General features: G+C 36.6%; 4 protein-coding genes across 4 annotated transcripts; 2 read left to right on the plus strand and 2 right to left on the minus strand.

Moving 5' to 3' along the window:
* Positions 1-3,110: 3,110 nt before the first annotated feature.
* Positions 3,111-5,233, plus strand: LOC138123784 (cytochrome P450 9e2-like). Its single transcript, XM_069038591.1, has 6 exons — positions 3,111-3,454; positions 3,506-3,743; positions 3,873-4,165; positions 4,221-4,579; positions 4,644-4,904; positions 4,957-5,233. Exons 1-6 carry the CDS (start codon positions 3,414-3,416, stop codon positions 5,121-5,123), a joined length of 1,359 nt encoding a protein of 452 aa, XP_068894692.1. The 5' UTR covers positions 3,111-3,413; the 3' UTR covers positions 5,124-5,233.
* Positions 5,234-5,342: 109 nt separating this feature from the next.
* LOC138123788 (uncharacterized) lies at positions 5,343-6,791 on the minus strand. The gene is made up of 4 exons (XM_069038597.1): positions 6,550-6,791; positions 6,265-6,412; positions 6,002-6,220; positions 5,343-5,810 (listed from the first exon to the last, which is right to left on the minus strand). Exons 1-4 carry the CDS (start codon positions 6,662-6,664, stop codon positions 5,432-5,434), a joined length of 861 nt encoding a protein of 286 aa, XP_068894698.1. The 5' UTR covers positions 6,665-6,791; the 3' UTR covers positions 5,343-5,431.
* Positions 6,792-7,121: 330 nt separating this feature from the next.
* Positions 7,122-8,675, plus strand: LOC138123793 (cuticle protein 19-like). The gene is made up of 3 exons (XM_069038601.1): positions 7,122-7,279; positions 8,029-8,184; positions 8,257-8,675. The coding sequence occupies exons 1-3, from the start codon at positions 7,265-7,267 to the stop codon at positions 8,509-8,511; spliced, it is 426 nt and encodes a 141-aa protein (XP_068894702.1). The 5' UTR covers positions 7,122-7,264; the 3' UTR covers positions 8,512-8,675.
* A 2,569-nt stretch (positions 8,676-11,244) lies between these two features.
* On the minus strand, positions 11,245-17,030 carry LOC138123778 (uncharacterized). The gene is made up of 8 exons (XM_069038577.1): positions 16,889-17,030; positions 16,601-16,834; positions 16,419-16,555; positions 15,964-16,361; positions 15,708-15,904; positions 15,106-15,656; positions 14,757-14,888; positions 11,245-12,799 (listed from the first exon to the last, which is right to left on the minus strand). Exons 1-8 carry the CDS (start codon positions 16,977-16,979, stop codon positions 11,645-11,647), a joined length of 2,895 nt encoding a protein of 964 aa, XP_068894678.1. The 5' UTR covers positions 16,980-17,030; the 3' UTR covers positions 11,245-11,644.
* Between the last annotated feature and the right edge of the window lie 84 nt (positions 17,031-17,114).

Raw genomic sequence — 17,114 nt, forward strand, 5'->3', positions numbered from 1 at the left:
TCGTAATGATGCTTGGTGGCGAAATTACCAACACCGGGCCGACTACAATCGCTTTAGTGTGCGTACTCACATAAGTCCTCATACTTATTAGGAACCAACTAAATTGTCGGCCGATGAAAAGTCTGTAGTGTGGCCCTAGCCTTAAAGTTCAAATTTGCAATCCACGTCTAAGTTAATACCACATATACTGCTCGCAAGTAAAATCCGAACACCCAGAAACAAAGCGTTTTTTTTAAATAAAATTTTACACACATATTCAGGATACAGTAACAAATGGTTAAAGTTTAAAGCAATTCGGCATACAAGAACTTAATAACGAATTGGGCCACCCCGCTCCCGAATACAGTTCTGCATTCAGCAGGCATGCTGACAATGGTGTTGTCTATGAACTACTGAGGAGTAGCCTCCCATGCCTCTGCTACGGCTACGGCACTTCATAGTTCTTCCAAATTTCTTGGAGGATGTGGTAAATCGTCGATGAATTTCTCCATCGCATCCCATACTTTTTCGAAGCGCGATAAATCGAGACCATAGCAACAATTCGATTTCTTTCTCAAGAAAGTCGAAGAAGCTCGAGCAACATGAAGGGGTGCATTGTCTTGTTGGAAAATACCTTCTTCTATGGTTCTTACATAAGACGCAGCAATGGGCCCTAACACTTCATTGATGTACCGTTGGGCTGTCATAGTGCCTCGAATAAACAGTAAGTGAGATCTACTAGCATGAGCAATAGCACCCATACTATTACCACAACAGTGAAGAGTATTGTGTAGGTTTATACTATCGGGAGCAAAAAAAGTGGGACCTCAACGTCACTGTCCTGACTTTTAATGTGAAATGATCATTATCTGTTTCTAACCCTAGTTGCAGGGAATGAGTAGCGAATACATATTTATTTAATGCAAGGTCCCAATCAAAATCTACCTTTATCAAAAGAAGAGAGCCTTTCGAAAAAGAAAATAAGAGTATACAGGATGTCTCAAAATTGGCGTACAAACTACTTATTACCTTATCGAGGATGTTTAAATGTACATGAAAAAAATATGTAAAAAATGTTTTCGACAAAATAAGGAATGATTTTTATTATTATTATTAACGGTAATACAATGTAAACAAAGATATTTCGACATAATCCGCTGCAGAATACATGATGAAAGAGCACGGTTGACCACACCACGATGGCGGTACTAAAGCGATTTGAAGTGATTTGAATGAAATTTTGACACTGACGTTTCTCAAAAGTTTTATAACCGGTCAGTTTATTGAAAACGTAATAAAATATGCAACCTAGAAACAATTACGGACATAGACCTGGATGGCTTAAAATGCTTTGATTGGTCGAATTAAACTGTTCTTTTCTTGAATACCGTTCAAGATAGAAAACATTTTAACTGGGATTATTTATTTGTCCTTTAAAGAAGATTTCTCCTCTTTTCTCTGGGGAGCGAGTTCTGGGACACCTGTATAACAATATTGGTAAATTTTAAAACAGAATCGCACCAATTGTCTAATAAACAGTAAACAACTTACAGCAATAAATGTTACTTAGTTACTAAATTAACGGTACGATGTTAGAAAGGGTAAGCTTCATTAGAGACTTAGGGGTAATTGTCGATGATAAATTGACCTTCACGAAACATAGGTATAGACTACGCTGTAAGTAAAGCTAGACGCTCACTTGGATTGGTCATTCATTAGACAAAGCATTGAGTTTAAGAGTTTTGATACGTTGGTTACGCTTTACGAGTATAACGCGCTGGTTAAACCCATATTGATGTTTCGATCAAACTATTTGGAGCCCGTTTTTTGATATTCATATTAATAGAATACAAAGAGTGCAACACAGATTTCTCCAATATGTAGCTATAAAATTAAAAATGACCAATCCAAGGATCACGCAAGATTATTTTCAAATTGCTTCTTAGCTCACTGGAGTTACACAGAATTTATGCGGACATAAGTTTTTTGCATGGGATATTGAATGGTCTGGTAGACTGCCCTGAATTAGAAAGTAAAATTAGCCTTTACGAAAATTGTACAAGTTTAAGATCAACAGGTCCGTTTGTCATTCCATTCCTATGGAGTAAATTCACCGGTGTCCAGGTTATCAAAAATAGGGAACTCCTGGACTTTAGAAATTTTGATGCTCCCACAATCACAGTTTAAAGTGCTAGCAAGGAACATGTACCTCAATGACTTTAAGTAAGTATAAACTGTTATTGTTAGTTAAAATGAAATTATTAGAAGATTATAGTTTAAGTTTCAGTTTTTCTTTTAAGCGGAAAGTGGGTACGGCTACCATGTTAATTTATTATATTAAATAGGCTTAAGCTGTAGTTAGCGTAATAAATAAATAAATAAATAATTGTTATTTTTGGAACCAGGCCTGGCGCCAAGTGACTATGTGCAACCTTGAAAAACATTGTTGCTTTTATACGAACATTAAATCATCATCGTACAATGATAATTATTATTAATCTGAATCAGTGTTTCTCAACCTATTTCGCGATGCGGTCTGTTTTCGTCGTATCATTCTCGTGCGGCCTCCTTTAAATGTTGGCTGAAATTTCTCTTAAAATAAAGCAGGCACATGTTCGGGTCTGTTTTAAGCAAGGATTGTTTTAATTTTTTTTTTTTTTTGAAAAGATTGACATAACGCAGAAGACGTTTTTCGCTGGTAATTGCTACCTTGAATTTCACATTAACGCGGAACGAAGTCTCATGTTTTCTTAATATATTATTGACTAAAAAATGTTGGTTTAGACAATTTGTTATACTTACTTTCCGTCTCGGCTAGCTTCGGCCCTGGAAAGAACCAAAGGATGTTTTCTGACAAGTTTTAGTCGCTCAGCGGGGTGCTAATAAATGCCGCAAACAATTCAATTAGGATTTTCTGTTTAGCCTGGAGCAAAACTAAACTACGAGGACAGATATACTTTCGCAGATATTTTTACGATTATTTCAAACCACCGGCTGAAAATGCATTTGTTTTCAATTTATATGATGATCACATAAAAGAATTTAAAATCCTAAGGTTTCTTTCTTTATATTTTAATTGTAAAAGGTCGTAACAGTTCTTCAGCCCTCGCGGACATGTTGCGAGGACGCCGCGTCCCACAGTTTAAGTACCACTGGTCTAAATGATAGCAGTAAAAGATGACGACAATAACTTAATCCTGTATCAGTTGTGGATAAATTCCTGATGTTGAAAATGTGTTAACCCACTTTAAACTTCATCATAATCCGATACGAACGGCATAGAAAACACAATGACAACGATAGTTCTCTTATTAATATTACTGGTTACTGGTGCCCTATATTTTTTAAAAGTGAATCATGCATACTGGAGAAAACGGGGAGTGCCGGGCCCTAAACCCCAATTGATTTTTGGTAATATGTGAGACAGTTTCTTGATGAAAAAATCACTTTTTGACGTTCTGGCTGACATCTACAAGTGAGAAATATAATGATTTAACTTTAATATAATTTTTGGGTCCTTTTTCAGCAAGTACCCGGACTGGCCATTCGTCGGGATATTTAGAGGAACCGCCCCTGTACTCTTAATTCGTGATCCAGATCTAATCAAAGACATAATGGTCAAGTCGTTTGATCATTTTCACGACAACGACTTGGAAGCCGATAAGACGGTTGACCCTTTACTTGGACGAAATCCGTTTTTCTTGAAGGGCGGAGAATGGAAAACAGTGAGAAGTCAACTGACGCCAGGTTTCACAAGTGCAAAAGTAAATATGTAATTAAAGTATATTGAGTAAATCTAATGTTGTTGTTGTCTTTGATGGGTAGAGACGGATTCTTTAAGTTTTCTTGGAGAGTCTGTATTTAGAAAAAATGAATAAAATCAAATATTCCAGATGAAGTGGCTGTACCAATATTTGGAAGAAACTAGCGAGCAAATGATAAAATTCATTCAAAATGAGCCAAATGCTATGAACGGGAACGGCTACGAGTCCAAAGAGTTATGTTCTAGGTTTACTCTAAACAATGTGTCCAGTTGCGCCTTTGGCATCGAAGGAAGATGTTTTGAAGACAATAACAGCGAATTTTGGCAAATTTCACGACAAATTTTCACAAGCGGAATTTTTCAAACTTTAATTTTTATGGTACAGGCAATATTTCCATTTATTTCAAAGTTTGTAACAGCCAAGTGCGTTGTTTCTCTCTTATTAATCTTTAAACACCAACACACAATATTTTTTTAGATTTCTCAATAAAGCCGTCGAAAATCGCCTTACAACTTTGGTATCGAAAACATTAAAATATCGCGAGGAACACGGCATCATTCGGAATGATTTCTTACATATTTTAAATCAACTAAAGAAGACTTGCAAAGAATACGAATTTACGGATGTCGACATCACTGCTCATGCTACAGGCTTCTACATTGACGGATTCGAAACTAGCGCTACAGCAATGAGTTTTCTACTGTACGAACTAGCGGCCAATCCTCAAGTTCAGACTCGACTTCGAGAAGAAGTTTGTACGAGTCTCAAAGACAACAACAATAAGCTGTGCTACGAGTTGTTGCAGAAACTGCCGTACTTGGACGCTGTTCTTAATGGTAAGTACATTTACTTTGGACTTGTGTCGGAAACTAAATCATAATAATATTCACAATATTGTAGAATCATTAAGAATGTATCCCCCACTTTTCGCTTTGGGAAGAAAATGCACAAAAGCTTATACTTGCGTTCTCAAGAATGGAGAACCTTTTGTAATAGAAAAAGATGTTTCAATTCTAGTGCCATTGTCTGGACTTCACTATGACTCTAAATATTTTATTGCGCCACAACGTTTCAATCCTGACAGATTCATGGGAGCTGATAAGGAAAACGTTTTGAAATATATGTACTTGCCTTTCGGAGAAGGACCGAGGGCTTGCTTGGGTAAATGAAATTTTTGCTTATCTTACAATATTGAATAACCTTGTTGTTGCAGGTCAAAGATTCGCTCGGTTACAAATGAAAATTGGAATTGCTTACATCGTAAAAAATTTTAAATTGTCTGTTCATGAGAAGACGCGGGTACCGATCGAGTACGATCCATTATCTATCGTTACAACACCTAAAGGCGGACTCTGGATAAATTTCGAGAGTGTTGCATAACCTTGTCATTATTACGTTACTATCGAGCCACTAATTAAAATCTTTAAAAACAGAAAAAAGTAACCATGTCGTATAATATTTTAAATTGGAAAGTAAAAGGAAGCACTTAATTTTATTGGTTTCAATAGCATTGTCCCATTAATATCGATTATCGAATCTTTGTGAGATGATTTTTGTAATACGTGTAACATTGCAAAATTTCGAGTAGTGTAACTGAAATAAAGTTAACAAACAGGATTTTATTGAGCATGCCTACGTCTTCATTCAGAAAAACTGGAAGATATTAAAGAATCGACAAGAAATTTGAATCAGTCCTCAGAATGTACGATAACATCTAACTGCAGTGGTTTAAGTCCATTTTCTGACATTCCTAAGAAATGAAAATGACTCAGGATCAAACAATGTCCTTCCATGCAAAGTTTCTTAGGACTATTCCCCAGTTGCAGCACAGGACCATAATACTTGACTCTGATGTCTTCAGAAACGGTCGAAACTGCGACTGTGTAACTATAATCACAAACAACATTCGACGCCATCCATATTATGATTTTGTCATTGTTGGAGATCACCGTTCCGTTTACTTCCTCGTCTTCAACTATGGACTGATTAGTTTCGTCTCCGAGTTGAGCCGCCGCCATTCTCGACGCCAACACCGCGACCGTAATCGACGATGGCTTGTCCGACTGGCTGTTAACACACAATAAAACATTTATTTTTGGCAAGTTGATTTGGTTTCTTTTAGACGTGTTTTCTATTCGTACACGGTAAAATCACAAATCTAGATATTATGTACCTTCGGCTTTCACCGACGAAAATTAATTTGAATCGTAATGTGTCACGTACCTACACTTTATCACAGTTCTGTCTTAGCGATTTACCTGCTATCATTCGGTTCTTCTGGCGGCACGATAACGTTGAGAAGAATGAGACATTGTTTGACACCGTATCGTATGTCTCTGGGGTAAAATGTGAGGGGGTTTCTATCATCCAAGGAAGTCTGAGCGATGGGCACTTCTATGTGTTCGTGCTGAAAGTGCGCGTTGAGATCACAAATGCTCACGTATCTGTTACAATCAACATGGGGACACTGCAACGGTCTTTAGATTCAATTAGCAACAAGAAAAATCAACGAACGCTTTACCTCTTCGACGTAGAAATCGTGTTCCGTCTCATCTCCCGCTCCTGCTTTATTGTTAACAGTTCCGCATGAGTAAACATTTTTTTGGTTTTTGCTAACGAATCTCCTTCGCATTTATTATTGGTTACTATTGGTTTTTCCTTTTTAGAAACTAAAATCAGACATAATGTAATTCGACAATTTTATCTGTTAGTTGCCATCTGTATTAACGATTTCACTGAAGAAAGCTTCTTATGAATTATTTAATATCAGATGGAACCGTGTTAAGTAATTTGTTGAGGATCTTACCTTCACCTGCACAATATTCGTACTTGAAGCATTCCTTGCAGAAGTATTCATCCTGGCTGCTTTGGAGCAATTCTGTGTTGTCGAATCTTTGTTTACAGATGCTGCACTTGTTCATCGTGAGGATCTGATGAATTTGTTAACAAAAATTTTGATATTGATTGACGTTCCGTGACACTTGTTTATATACGTCATAGTGAAGACGCACACATAAATTTCACAAATTTCATAAACAATTATTAACAGCCTATTTATTACTTATACTTAGCGTGTATGTATATTTTTTTCTTGATAGAAAATCAATAATGAAATTATGTTGTAAATTGCTCATCGAAATACATACTGCCGACAAACAGACTGAGACAAAGTAACACCTAATTGAAAAGCAACGATTAACTTTGAAGTGACTTAACAGCATAAGATCTCCATTTTCCCAATTTTTTTCATGAAAATGCACAATCAAGTTTAGTTAAATTAAAAGTTATCAATTAGTGTAAGAGTAATGGAATTATAGAAATCTTCATATACCTTTAACGCTTCAAGATCTAATAACCTACTTTCATCTTTGTCTAACGTGTTACCAACAACAACAACATATCCTTCCTTCCCGGAGTGTATACGAAGAAAGCATATAAAAGAGGGAAGATAAATTTCTCTCAGTCATTCGCTAAATTGGTGGTTATCGTGGTTAATTCGCATCCAGGGTTTCAGTGCTACAATGCTTTATTTAAAGGTAATTATTTTTCGTAGGTAACAGGCTGTATGTTCACACCACTTCTTATTAAAAAAAAAAATAAAATAAATCATTATTAAATATTTTAGATTATCCACTGATGCTTGTTCATACTGTTCATATTTAAAAAAGCGATTAACAAATTCTGATATTCTTCCGATTTTACTTATTTGTAAATATTACACTCAATTTTCTGAATACATTAAGAATAAGCAATAAATTAACTCATTATGTATAAAAAAAACTGTATCCACTCTTGAAATATGTATTTAAAAAAATTATAATTCCTTGTATGTATTTTAGTAATTATAATAAAGTTATTAATTAACAACAAAATGAAAGAAAGTTTATTTGTGTTCGTTTAAATTTGTTAATTAAAACATTTTATAACAAAAGTTTCCGAACTAATCTTGATACTTTTACTTAAATTATGGCAAACATTAGCAGTTCTTTTGTTGTTATTTGAATCGTGTTTTCGCCCGTCACTGTGCGAGTCTTCAGTTGTCTGCTATCCACTATAATGTATGCATCGGACTCGCTTTTACAAAAAAACAATTTATAAAAAAATAAAAACAATAATCACTCTAAAATGTTTTATAATCTTTACTTTCGGAACATTTTCGTCAAGCAACAACATAGTTAGTGTTCACTCACAACTTTCAGATCTTCATTTCCTTCCACATCCGTCATTTAATTAATATATAATTAGGAACAAATTGAAAAAGCGGTTTGACAAATTTCTGTTGCAGTTAAGTTTGTTGATTGTGGCGATCACGGAATCAACAGCCCACCCGAAAGTGGTATACCACGAAGAAGAGGGCAATGTGCTCCAGTACGACGGAGTTCAACCGCAGCAGCAGCAGCAGCAGCAGAATCTCGAAGAAGACCACGTCGTCGACTACTACGTGAGTTAGATCAGCTTTCTCGATTTCATATTGCACAGGTGTATCGTTTTCACTCATCACTTTCGTTTCAAGGCTCCTCCCAAATACACGTTCAAATACGGAGTCAATGATTACCACACGGGAGACATCAAGAGTCAGCAGGAAAGTCGTGATGGCGACGTAGTCAAAGGTCAATATTCCGTGGTAGAGCCGGATGGCTCTGTCAGGACGGTGGAGTACACGGCGGACAAGCATAGCGGTTTCAATGCAGTTGTACATAAAACGGTACCCACTCAGCACCAGCAGCAAATACACGAAGAGGAGGCAACAGTGCAAGGTCATTATTAAGGGAAAGTCGTACCTAACTGGAGAACGATTCCAAATTAATTTATTAATTAGTGTATTGAACAATCACTGTTACCTTTCTCTAGTCATAATATTTGTTACCAGATTTTTGTTTTATTTTTTGACATTTATTTTAAAAAAATAAAAATAAATATCGTTCAATTACATCATTTGCATTTTTTGTCCTAAAAGAAAATGAAAATCGACTGCAAAAGTGAACTGTGTCAATAACAATGACTTAGGCCAGGTTGCATAAAGCGATGTCAAGTCGTTGTTAAAGTTAACATAATGTCAAGCGATCTGATTGAAGGATAGGTATTTAACATTTTATTTGAATCAGCCAATCAAATGGGCGGATTTCCGACTTGACGCGTTGTTAGCTGACACGATGTTAACTAAACTTGACAATACCAACCAAATAATTTTGCCGCTGAAATGGCTTGCAAACGCAAACATAACAAATATCGTTCAATTATTTCGTCAAACTACATATTTAAAGGTTTAGCCTTTGAAACCTTAGGCCCTTGGTGCAAAGAAACAATACATTTCATTAATGTCATCGGAGACCGACTTATCGCGGAATCAGGGGACTCAAAATCTAAGAAATTCCTTTTTGAGAGGATTTCCCTTGCCATTCAACGTGGAAACGCTGCAAGCATTCGGGGCACTTTTCCAGATTCCGCATTATTATCGGAAATTTTCGCATTGTAAATTAAAAATGTTATTTTATGTTAAATTTTAATAAATAATTTTTAAAAATGTCATTGAATGTTGATTCTTCAACGCTTACTTTGAGGTGAAATTTAAAAAAACACTCAATACTTACCGCACTGGCTTGGAACTGCACCGATTACAAATTTGTAACAATACTTTGCTTTGTTGCTTACTTGAAAAAAAAATATGTTAGTGCTTAACTACCAAAACAACAATTTAAACACTCAAAAATTCAAACTGACAGTTTGGTGATAATATTTTAATTTTAAACTAGGTACCTAATTTCAAAAAATGACGAGGTAGGTATACAATTGCATCAGTTTTACCCAAAAATCAAGATGTGGAAAGAGGCCGAGATTCTGATATGGTAAATATCGAAGAGGAGATTCTCCATCGAGTTGAGGAATTTTCCAGACGCATTTTCAACATCGATTTTCAATAAATATTTGGGCTGGAATAATTGGAACACAGCTTATAGGACCGTATGTTTTACCTGAAAAACTTAACGGGGAAAATTATTTTGATTTTCTGATAACACATCTGCCAGAACTATTAGAAGAAGTACACTTGGCGATCCAGTATTTTATGCATGATGGTGCTCCTCCGCACTTTCGTGTGGGACGTTTTTTAGATGCTTCCTATGGTGAAAGGTGAATTGGTCGAGGTAGACTCATGGCCACCCCGCTCTCTAGATCTTAATAGCTGCGACTATTATTTGTGGGGTTACATGAAATCGAACTCCAATAGCCACGGCAGAAGATTTAGAAGAGAGAATAGTAGCGTCAACGTCAACCACAACCCGCAGGACCTGGTGCTCATCACAACCAAAAACACCAGGTCCAGCCTCAACTGTGGCGTTCGCCGCAACCACAACATGATACAGCCCCTCAAATACGTCAACGATGACCCCCAGAACTTGGTGTTCGTCAAGCTCCAGAACACCAGGTCGTCTTCCGCATCGGTTACGCCTACCTGGTGGAGACCGAGGACGGACGGTCGAAGCCATTACGTCGACCGCCTGAGGCCGGATAATCACCACCAACTACCAACAACCCCTTCTGGAGGAGGGTAAACCTTCAGTGGCGCCAACAAACAAAAACAACTGTAGACAGTGCGGTTGTGAAGATTTACAGGGCGGAGAGTGCGCATCCCTCGCCAAAAACAATTACCGCAACCTAGCCGTCTATTTTTATTAATAGAGAGATAGCGACCAACATTAGGTGTCTAGCGTCTTTGCGGATAGGGGTGATTGTTACCAGTAAGCGAGACGCTAGGCACCGATCAAGTAGCACGCGGTCGCTGTCAAGTTGATTTTACTTTTCTGTTTTTTTTTTGTTGATTGAATTGAATTTCTTCCTTACTGAATTCTCTCAAAGCCCGGCTATCTACTCAGGCAGACTAACTTTTTTGTTTTTTTTTTGTTGTCGTTTTTTTTTAAATGAATACATTTATTTTATACCCATGTTGATAAGAATAAAGGTTTATTTTCTACCCGAATTGTGGGTTGACACTAGGTATTTATTTACTACCTATTACATTACCTAAATTAAAATCATCGATTTTCTCATAAGATTTATGGCTTCTACAAGGATAGGTTATACGGGTCATTATAAATGTTTTATACGAGTTTTATACAGCAGGTTGATTTGGCGCACGAGTCCCAGGTGTAGAAAACGGCCCGTAGGGGAGTTTTCTATGGGACGAGTGCGCCAATACCCTTATAAAACCAGTTTTTTGTTATTTTTTAGAATTTGGACCCGTTTTAATTTTTAAATAAAAAAAATAATGTTTAAGTTGTTTCAATAAATTGCATCGAAAAAACAAATGAGTTCCCCTGTTTTGTGTAATATAATTTGGGACAAAATAAAATCGGAAGTGTATACGATAATTTGGGACAGAGGTTGTACTTCTTTTGGCAGCAGCTGATGAGTTCTCAAAAATGTGATGGATTATGCTTTTTCCAGAATCTAGTGCGTTTGTGTCACGCGTTGAATAATATTTGCGGAGATAAAAAAATTCCAGGAATGTTAGTTTTTTTTTTATTAACAGTGCATAAATACAATTTTACAAAATATTATGTTCATTTTAAATACATTACAAAATACTGTACCTACTAATAATTGTATCTTCAGTCACTAGTGAAGTGTTTCAGTCAAAGATAAGACTGAGAAAGCCCTCTTTTACTAGCACCAATATTCTGAATTCTTACAAATAATTAATTAAATTTAAAAATACCACTATAATTAGTTGTTGCCTGTAACTTGTGTTTACCCTGAAGCGTAGATATGCATGTGCGCTTGAAACACTAACAGTAAAATGTCAAAAAATATAATAACGGAAGTGACGGAATCATTCTGTATCAGTGTTAATTCAGTTCTTTTTCTTGTACTGAATTGGTAAACACCAGATCTTGAAGAGCTCATTAATGATAATATTCACCCCCGCAATCTGGACAGCGTGTCCTTCTCGAAGGTGAACTACTATGGATAATTCTTCGCTGTTTCCTTTGCATCGCCTCCTCAAATTCGATGGCTTGTTTAGCAAACCAGGTGTAAAAATAATCCATTAATTCTCTTAAACCTCCTTCTGTTAGAGTATTCCCTTTGAAATAAGCTTCCGCTATGAAATTGAAAAGCTCAACGACGCGCTTCGTATAATCCAGTGCTAGAGTGGGAAATATAGGTTTCTCGAAGCTCGAATCCTTCGTCGCCAACCATTTTTGAAACTGTTCTTCCACTTTGTCGATGAGCTGTTGAAAATGGCCGCTGACCATCGTGAACAATTTCAAAAATTTGTCCAAACCAGGGAACATTTTGTCAAGTTCCCTGTAACAACCGGGAGAATCACTGGACAATTTCATGACGACGTTGGCAACGGCGTTGATGATCCTCTCTTTGATGCTCTCTTCCGTGTTGCAGAAAATTTTCAACAAACTGAACGCCAAACCGGCGATTTCTTGCGGATTGATTCCCCTGAACGTGATTTGCAACTTCGAATTCATCACTCTCACCTCGTTGTGGGACGGTTCCGGAGTGTTAGGCAAAGCAGTCAAGAACGTCGCCGCCTCGTTGTTGTCCATGCTGCCGAACTTCGACATATCTATGCTGACTCCGTTCAGTTTGATGTCGCCGTTATCAGCCGAGAATCTGACATTGTTTTTGTTCATTTGCTTGTTCAGACGGGTTAAGGTGGAGAAAACTTCGTCCTTGTTTTGGATGTTGTTGATAGTCTTGATCACCTCAGCTTGACCTTTACGAAGGTCGCCGTTGTTCTGACGGACCGTTTCCTTCATCATTTTGTTGAAAGTCTTGCGATGCCTGTTGCTGCGAAGCGAATCTTGATAATCTCTCAACGTTCTCGCTTGGCTTTCTTCGACCACCGTGCTGGCTGATTTGAAGCTGTATACGGCGTGGCCGAAGAACAGTATGGATGAACTAAGTTGAACGATCGTAAGGAGAGACGGCGCTTGGTTCTCGTTCAGCCATTGATCCAACACGTCGTAGCCCGAGTTTACCACGTTAAGGCCGCTGGCACCTATGTTGGCCATATTTATGACGTTGACGGCGGCGGTGGCCCCCTATTAAAAGCGACAATTTTATGACGATAACACATCACGGAAAGTTGGAAGCTCAAGTGACCGGGAAATCAAATTTAATTACATAATTCAATCTAATCAAGAGCGCTCTGAAAAATGTTACGAACTTATGTCCAGCATCATACGTTATATTTGGCCAGGTACATGTCACAATTCACGAATTTGTATAAAATACATTTGTCATTTAGTTAATAATTGTTGATCTACATATAAAAGAAGAAACACATAATTACGTGATGACATTTATACGTCGTAACAAAAGTATCGTGTTATACTCGCGCGTAATGGCTATTACTCATTCGAATGATGGCAGCACTTGCCTATAGGTCGTACCGCGAAATTCACTCGTGCTATGAGTAATAGCCGTCATTACACGTTCGTTGAGTATATACTATAGTCGTTTTCAACGTCACCCGTGCTGTCAGTGTCATTTTTAATATCTTGCTGCAGATTGTACACACAAATTCATAACTAGTATTCAGAGTATAAGAAAATCCTAGTTAAAAAAATGTCAAATAATAAATTGAGGTTATAGTAAAAGAAAATTTATATTTCGTGAAACGTCAACAACAAACGATAAAACTCAATCTTTAACATGGTGTAAAACAGGGTTAAACGAAGTCATTGTCGGAATCCGAATCAGACTACATTTTTTATCGGAAATGATAAATAATAATTTGAATTTGTCAATTTGCCGCGTCAAGGTAAATTGCCAAATTAAGAAATTCAAAATTACTAAACTGAAACAGCAAGTGGTGGCAACATACTGTCATACTGAGAGCACGGATGTCATTGAAAACGACTATAATCTGTTTCAAAATCAAAAATCCACCAACAGTGCATCTACCTCGAAAATACAACCGACAACGTCGCCGACTTTTGTTTTTAGTGTCTGCAAGTGTCAGAAAAAAGTGGGGTTATGAAAGAAAACTGGTGGACAGTCGTTTTGGTCGTAGTTCATCGTGTTTTTTATTCTCATTTTATTATTTCACTCAAAAAGTATGATATGGTAACTAAAACCTTTTTGTACATAATAATTATTTTGTGTTTCGTAAATAAACTCAACAGTTCAATGTCAAATTTTGGCGGGAGATTGAGTCAACCCAAAAAAATTAAACATTTTCTGGGGATTTCTTTTTTTCTGCCAACATAATTCAACAGGTGGTGGATTTTTGATTTTGAAACAGATTATACCGGGACATTTTTTTAACTCTGAACATAGTCCATACTTATTCCCTATGTTCAATTTTAAAAAACAGATCAATGCATTGTGAGTTGCTATGCAACCAATTATACACGATCTACAAAAATGGTCGAAATTTTGCAATAATGTTAAAATTTGTTCCAATTGATGAAATTGGTCTATCATGTGTTGTATTGGAAATGTTACGCACATTTCTAATGATCTTATTAGCATGAAATAAGTGCATTATGTGTACTTTTTTCGTCAAACAACTTGACCATTTTATTAAACTGTCAAGTACTTATTTTCGTTACCTTGGTTACGTAATTACATACATGCATTGACCTGTGCTTTTTAAAACTGAACATAGGGAATAAGTATGGGCTATGTTCAGTATTAAAAAAATGTCCCGGTATATGAATATCAGTACGTTGAAAAAAAACCTGTTACCGAAAATATATGATAAAAAATTGCACAAAATGAAAAACAAGGTTATATACGCCACAACATGGCGAACATAAAGGGAATTTCTAACAAAGCAATCTTGACCAGAATTTTTTACACTTACAGCCGTTTTCACCGTCGTAGTTTAAAATTAAGAAGAGCTTAAAACCTTGGTTACAATGATTAAAACCGTAGCAACAATTGTTTTTAAGCTTGGTTTAAAAATAAGGAACGTCGGTGCAAACGGCCTTAATGACCTGAACCTGTTTGATTGTTATATGCTAAAAATGACGCTCGCAGTCGTACACCTACCTGCCCGATATTTAACCCTCGCGTAGCCAACTGTGACAGGGCTATGTTGGCACCGGCTCCAACGAACCCCAAAGAGCCCGCAACAATGTTCAAGTAGGCACCTCTAGCACTTGAATTGGCGAAACTAAGAGTCTACAAACCATAATCTTAAAATTAAAAACTATCTTAAGCGTTTTACTTTAATTTTGCCGTACTTTGTTTTTCAAAGACTGTTATTACGAGAGTTTGTAACGGCTTTTAGACTTTTATCCTATGACCATTATGACATTTTGTAGCAACTGTTTTTGAAAAAAAAAATCACCAACAAAAAATAAAATTTAAATGAAACGGTTTCGTTTTATTGTATTACCTCTTTGTGCTTGCTCCTGTCGTAAAGTGTATACGCACTGCGGCCCAGTGAGTAAAGCCCCACGCCGATCCCTGTGGCTCCTGCAGCCACTAAAGCAACAGGAGCTACGGTTATGGCCGGAATTGCTGCGGCTATAAAAATGCCTCCCGAAACCAGTCCAGCTGCGGTACTTGCCATATCGGTTCCTTGCAAGATCTTCGAATCGATGCCGCAAGCGGGAGATAAATGTCGCTCCAGAACAACGCTGCCACCTTCGTCGGCTTGATAACGTCCGTTCAAGGGCAGAATCATTTCACATTCAAACAACTTGTTCCTAGTCAAATAGGCGTTCCACGTCTTGTAAACTCGGCCGCTGTCGTCGATGATAATTCGACATGGATTTGCGGCGTTTTTGCACTTGCGCAAAATGAAAACCGGTATGGGGTTGAGATCCGTGTTGGGATTGTAGTCTTTGAATTTTTTCGAACGCTTTCGTTTGTCGCTAGGAAGAGGCTCTGTGCAGTTGTAAATGAACGACAGTATGATGCGATCTTTCCATTTTGCAAATGCATCTGAAAATTATACATTATTTTACTGTTTCTTTGATTCTTCTTCGAATTTACTGTTTTCTTTAACGATAATCTGAAACAAAAATTCCACCTTCTTCATTTGTTTCTCGTTGTAACCATCTTCTGACTGTGGAGGGCCATACAAAGCGTAGCCAATTTTGCTCTTCAAAAGGTCAAATTCAAAATGATCGAAACTATCATAATCGCGGTCACCAAGTAAGTCCAACATAATCTGTTGATAACTGGTGGACCTTCAAATTGTTAATCGTAAGATAAGAATTACAAGAAAGTAATAACAAAATTTTTGTACCCAATATCGTTACTAGACTGCTCTGCATCAGTCAGATCATGTTCAATTTCGTTTTCTACTACCAGAAATTCTTCGGCTTTTTTTAAAGTTTCTAAAAAATCTTTTTTTGAAACTTTATTTTTCATACAAGAAAACAAAGCAAAAGAATTCTTAACAGGCACTATTAATAAGGCAGCGCAAATTTTTGATTGTACAAAATTAACTAGAGTTGATAATTCAGTGTGACTGCTTAGAGCCTCAATTAATGCAGGATGATAGTCCTCATTTTCTAAATCCCATCCCAGCAGGAAAAACCGATTGCTGACAATTTCTTGAACTTCCGGTCTGATCAAATTTTCTCCAAAAATTTTTGCAAATTTGTCACTTTTGTTGTTAAAATACAAAATTAAAACTTTCCTCTGCAAAAACTTACTTTAAACAAATTCCATATTTATTTTGTGATTATTATTACTTACATCTTTTAGAGAAGTATTACATGTCTGATTTATAGCGTCCTCTAATCGACATATGTGAAACAATATACCCCTATCATCAAAATTGGTTGAAAAATATTCAACAAACTCCATAGCCGCACAATTCTCTAAGTGTAAACCTACAATTTAGTGAAATATGAGGTTTTCCAAGATAAATATTTTACCATCATTTCCAACTTCTTCAGTCATTTCTACATCATTAATTTCATTTTTTTCTGATCCATTTTTGATTAAATTATCTGCATTGTAAACAACCAAATAATTTGTTGAAGATTCACCATATTCTATTGCATGCATCAGAGGAACAGTATCGGAGTCAGGGCTTTTGTACCAGCAATCAATGACTTGTTTTTGTGGAGAAATGTCCAATTTCTGGTAAATTTCCATTTTAAGATCTCCTATTAATTATATCAATCATAACGCAACGAATCAGGTACCACGCACTACCTTACCCACTGTACCATCATGCGGTAAATCCAGAACAATTTCGCGATCTCCATAAATTATGTTAAACAATAAGTTTCTTTCATTCGACTCGAACATGTTTTCGTATCACTCTAAATACATACGTGATGAGATAATTCAAGATAACGCCGTAGATATTTAAAACAAGCACATCATCTAGCGGGAATCCCCGAACTAAGGCCCCAAACTCCCCAAAGCGAATTACATAACCTT

The sequence above is a fragment of the Tenebrio molitor genome, chromosome 2 (assembly GCF_963966145.1).
Source record: "Tenebrio molitor chromosome 2, icTenMoli1.1, whole genome shotgun sequence".
NCBI lineage: Eukaryota > Metazoa > Arthropoda > Insecta > Coleoptera > Tenebrionidae > Tenebrio > Tenebrio molitor.